This window comes from Bombus impatiens, unplaced genomic scaffold (assembly GCF_000188095.3).
Source record: "Bombus impatiens unplaced genomic scaffold, BIMP_2.2 scf_0418, whole genome shotgun sequence".
Lineage (NCBI taxonomy): Eukaryota > Metazoa > Arthropoda > Insecta > Hymenoptera > Apidae > Bombus > Bombus impatiens.
Genome location: NT_176837.1, coordinates 2,993,124 through 2,998,458, shown reverse-complemented (window position 1 = coordinate 2,998,458; position 5,335 = coordinate 2,993,124). Strand labels below are relative to the sequence as shown.

Below are 5,335 nucleotides of genomic sequence, written 5' to 3'. Positions count from 1 at the left end.
CACGTGCTACAATATCGCCGGGCCGCATCCGGTGTAACGCCTGTTATTAGGGATGGGCCAGATGAAGCTTTCATTATTCTATCCGAGGGGTCCCTTTCCATCCGACAACACACCGTTATAATACAAAGTAATGGCTGATTTTTTTGCTTTCGCCTCTAATTATTATGATTATCGGTGCCGGGGCAAATATAATGGCAACGGTGAATGATGTAATTTTTTCCTGGCAAACGTACAATGTTACGTTCCCGCGTCACCCTAAACGTGAAAATATTGCGTCCACTAGCGTTAATGCGCACGGTCGCACGTTTAATCGCATACAACGACATTTCCGCGCTTCTATCGTCGCGCTGGAATAAATGCAATAAACATATCACACGCCGGTACATTCAACGCGCTTACATAAAGTCACGCTATTCCGTTTTTCATTCCCCGACCGTTTATAATATCCTGTTCATCGACCGGCAAGAATTTCACCGACTAAACTTGCCGTGAAACTATGCTTCCACGGTCTATACGTACATACGCGAGCACAATCTCGTCCGATCTTGTACATCGTTATGGTTATGTACTACGACCGAGACGGTTTAATCGTGGCAGCTATTATAAGCCGAACACGAAATCCATAGAGAGGGGACACGCGAAGAAAAAGGAGTTTCGCATAACTGATTCATGGATCTCCGATTCACGGATCAATAGGCTCTCCCCCCTTGCGACGCGATGCGGCGAGACGAAATGGCTTTTACACGGTCCACGGCTAACATCGAAATCGTGACGGGATTTCTGGCCGCGCGCGCAAACACGCTCTCGCCGCGGTCCGATATCTCGAAATCTCGAAACGAGGAGGCAGAGTTACACGTATGTACGCGCGCGATACAGTATATACACTCCCCAAAGGCACGTGTATCCGACACGTACATAACCTATATGGGTAACGTACGCGCGAACCATGATAAATGTGTGCACCGCGACGCACGTGACCGTATCAGTGGCAGCGAACTGAGACGCGCGAAGAAACCGCGCACGGATCGGTATTATTATCGCGTGTTCGACCAACGCGGATCAGCCGCCGTTTCTATTTCGATCGAGAGAATGTTTTGACGTGACCACGCCGCTCCCTAGTACACGAGTGTAACAACGACCGCGATCCCGTTCCATAATCGGCTGGCATGCGTTCGCAAAAATTTCAACGCGAGAGAATTCGTAATCCGATCGACGACCGATCGTCGAAAGGCGTTACACTGGTTTCTACGCCACTGAACGTGATCAGAATCGCGCGCAGTACGCGCAGCACAGTACACGTGAAACTCGAACCAAGTGGCTAAGCTGTGCGCGGGTTCCCCTTACGAGGTACAAATCGTTTAAACTGCGTAACAAAGGCGTAACGCGACGAGAATTAAGTCTTCGAAAGGTTTCTCTGAATTTTGGTACATAAGAAAATAAACTATGATAGTTTAATCCGTTATTCCGTTAACAGAATTTTGTTTGTCGTGTAAAACGGTAACAGAAGGCGATGGAAATATGTGCGTACAAATTATTTCAGGGATATACATAGTTAAATAAACATAAGAAAATGAAGCACGTAAAATCGATGAAAAAATTGGTTTACTCACCGGATGCCTAGCAGCAGCGGCGGCAGCCACAGCAGCAGCGTTGATTCCAGCACTGGGATACATGTTTTTTCTATGGTTCCAAATTAGTACAAAATACAAACACCTTTATATGTATTTTTAAAACACGTATGCGGTATGCTTCATGTCACGCAACACATTAACGACAATAAATAACAACAACAACGATAAACAAAAACACTTCGATTCAAATCGCCCGCGTGGGCTACGAGAACGAGCGAACTTTGTCACGGCTCTGTCCGCGGTTCTGTCGACGCGATTCGATCAAGAAGGTCCCCGCCTCGGATGCACAAAGATGATCCATCGGTGTGTTTGCCATCCGCAACTACCGCATTCTCATCGATAACATGTAACTTCACCTTTCCGAACGACACCTACTCTACTGTCACCACTTATTTCGACCCGCCTTCTACGTTCATCGAGGTTAAACGTGACGCCGACGCCACGAAGAATCCCGTTGGGCACGGAGAGCGTGGCGTGCCCTTTATCCGGTCGGTAAAACAGGGCGAGAACCGCGATAAGAATACGCCGAGTAAAGCTTCCTTTTCTTTCGGATTAAACGAAAGAAGGAAAACTGCTTCTCCTTCCTCTGGTATTCACGGCTTCACTTCCTCAATATTGGAACACCATCACACAGAGACACTACACTTCGCTTGTTTACGACTGAAACAGTGGCCCGCCGCCACACTTTGAGGTTAAGTTTACTAACACTAGCACGCACACGTCTATTCCGTTACTACGCAAGAAAACTCCTCTGGTACCGATACAACAGCGCGTGTGGGAATTAAAAAGCCGGGAAGCGCACCGATCGGACGAAACCGGCGGACGCAACGTGAAAGCGAAACACGAAATGTTAAACGCACAGACGGACAACAAGAACAAACCTCTCTGTACAACGGCCTCGGAGCGACTGATGGACGAGCAAGTGGTGGGGATGGTATCCCCTCCAAAGCAATCTTTCCCTTCCCCCACTCTGATAGGCCGTTACTCCACAGTTAAACCCGCCAAGCACCCCCTCGAATGTCTCTCCTCGTTCTCGACGCTCGTATTAACCGGCGCGATAGCTCCTTCACAATTAAGTCGCGTTACGTAAGGGTCTCGAAAAGGCGAGCACGAAAATCACGGCTCGTTAAAACATCGGTACGTCCTCCTCTCTCTCTCTCTCTCTCTCACTCTCTCTTTCTCTCTCTCTCTCTCTCTCACTCTCTCTTTCGCTCTTTCCCACTCTCATTTCTCGCTCTTTCTTGCTTTTTGCTTTCTGGCACTCTCTATTTCATAGCACCTGTCGTTTCTGTCGTATACTTAATCTGTTTTATCGACCAACGGCGAGGCACGAGGATATGTCTATCGTGATTTTGGCGCGCTGTTGACGCGATGAGTGACCCAGCCATAGCTTTAGGGCCGTTTTAGTTGACCGTAATTAATCGGGTTTCAAATGAACGGTTATATTCGCGTTAAGCATGGCGCAATCGAACAATATACATACATCGATTCTATTATGTACATGATCAACGTGATATGTTTGCTCTGTCCCTCTTCATCTCTCCTCTCTTTTCCTACCTCTTTGTTCTCTCGTTCTCTTTCGCCCTCGCTGTCTATGAATTATTTTAATGACAGCATTTTTTTCACATTATGTCGACGTTGTGAAATTTTATACCAACGTCTACCATTTCTGTATTAGTGAAAGATGATTCAACGGTGCTCATTTATCAACGTTGATTACATTCGTTTTTTTCCATTCCTTCGATGCTATTATCGCTGATACTGCGGTTAACGAGTGTGTGCAAATAATATTTGTCGACTACACCATTCAGCTACCTTTGGAATCTAGACAATTCAGAATATCAATCTCGCGAAACGCGATGCAATGACTAAGGGAACGCACGGTTCTCAGAATGCTTTTTTCGTATATATGTACTGCTTGCTGCTGTTGCTGCTGTTGCTCCATTATCTTTGCCGACCGGTGCTTCGCTTTAACAGATACAATTGAGAAAGATACATCGTTAGCCCGTGGGCGATATCGTATACGCGAATCGTGTATTCCGTTGGTGTACAGGTCCGGCGATTTTTGCAAGTTGAAGCACGAAGACTGGAAGCCTCGAAAGTTTTCGGTCCCGCAGATACGGTCGAATAAACGAGAGGACAGGGCGCGGAACACGGCGTGCCATGCATACGCGTAGGTATTAGTTGCTTCTCTCGGTTCACTCAGCGTGTGCAAACAAATCGAAAGTTTTTCGCAAAATGGCCGTCACCGGGCTGACACGGATGTCCGCATAAAACCTCTCTCTCTCTCTCCCTCCCTCTCTCTCTCTCACTCTCTCTCTCTCTCTCTCTCTCTCTCCCGCCCTTCTCTCCTTTCCTGTGCTCTCTCAACTGGCCGCCGACTGGCTGCCTCTCTCACCACTCGTGATTTCCCTCACTTCCCACACCACCACAAATATGGCGCCTCCACCCGTTTTCCCAACCCCTACAACGTTCCTCTATAAAGTGAGAGTAACGTAGAAAGAGGGAAAGAGAGAGTCAGGGTAAGAGCGAGATCGCGAGCTATGGATGGAATATATATACGCGCATCCAACGCGATTGTGTTCGAGTATCCGTGTGTAGCGAGTACGATCCTATGCGTGTGGCAAGGGGGTGCCCCTATGTGAATATCGCGCAGCACACAGTCCCAAGCAGTTTCCTACTTGATTGCCGCTATCGTCCGCTCGCTTCGTAAAGGAACTGCTCCACGCGGACTGTCTGTGCCGCCTCGACCAACCAGAATGCTTCTAGACGTGACTTCGCCAATCGCCAGCCATCCAGCCCCACTGTGTCATCCGACAGCCGCAAAGAGTCGAATGAAAGCGCGACCTCGGCCAATGAGAACGAAACTTTTTGAGTTGACGCTCGTACGTCGGATCCGCGCGGATTGTTGTTCGAGCCCCACGGATGTTCCTATACGGAATGAAGGTGCTACGCGAAGCCGCAGCGAAACATGAAAAATAGGGGGCTACATGAGGAAAAACACGGAGCGGGTAGGAAGGAGGAGGGCTCTGTGGGATGGATCCTACGAACCGAGACACCAAAGGCTGGCGCAGTCGTGGTTGTGTGGGGCAGCCAAGAAGGAGGGATGTCGAGGATAGAGGCCGAGGATGAGAATGGAAAAGTAACATAACGAAACGTCGATCCCATTACCTGGAGCTCTCTCGCCCTGCCGCCACCGTGCACCGAGCCCTGCTTTCGACCCTTAATCCAAAGGAGGATTAGAAAACCCCATTGTCATGCTTCGCGGAACGCGGGATGGGATATATACATACATATGTACAGAATAGCACTCCGCACAATTTCTCCCCTCTCTACCTTTCTCGCTCTCTCTTCTATTACTCCATCTCCTTTTGCTTCGCACACAACGGAGGCGGTGGTGCAGGACCCTCCTAATGAAATAAATACGTGACGTGCCGTGCTAGTGACGATACGATGGTAGTTCTGTTTATCGCCAGCTATGAACTTTTTGTGCGATGCACAGAAACGCTGAACCCCTCCCCATGCTTCGGCTACACTCGTTTTACCGTTTTCCTTCCTTCTTCCATCCCGTTCTAACTCGCTTCCCGTCTGGTTCGGTCGCTCTTTATCTTGTTCCACGGGGCGAAGAAGGAATATAAGGCAGTGCCGTGGAGTGTTGGCGAAGCTGTCGGTCGCGCTTGGTCGGCTGCGGTTTATGCGGAGCC

At 48.8% G+C, this 5,335-nt stretch overlaps 1 protein-coding gene across 3 annotated transcripts in view; it reads right to left on the bottom strand.

Annotated features, from left to right (window-relative positions):
• LOC100740902 (protein groucho-like) overlaps positions 1-5,335 on the bottom strand; it is a 177,714-nt gene that overhangs the window by 156,957 nt on the left and 15,422 nt on the right. The window contains exon 1 of one of the 3 annotated variants that reach the window (XM_012386843.3): positions 1,611-2,553. The exons of 1 other annotated variant lie outside the window; for it this stretch is intronic. In XM_012386843.3, coding sequence (XP_012242266.1) covers positions 1,611-1,673 — 63 coding nt within the window. In that variant the 5' untranslated portion in view covers positions 1,674-2,553. Of the gene's footprint in view, positions 1-1,610; positions 2,554-5,335 lie in introns of those variants that run through there. One more of the 3 variants, XM_003490270.4, reaches the window with a different exon arrangement.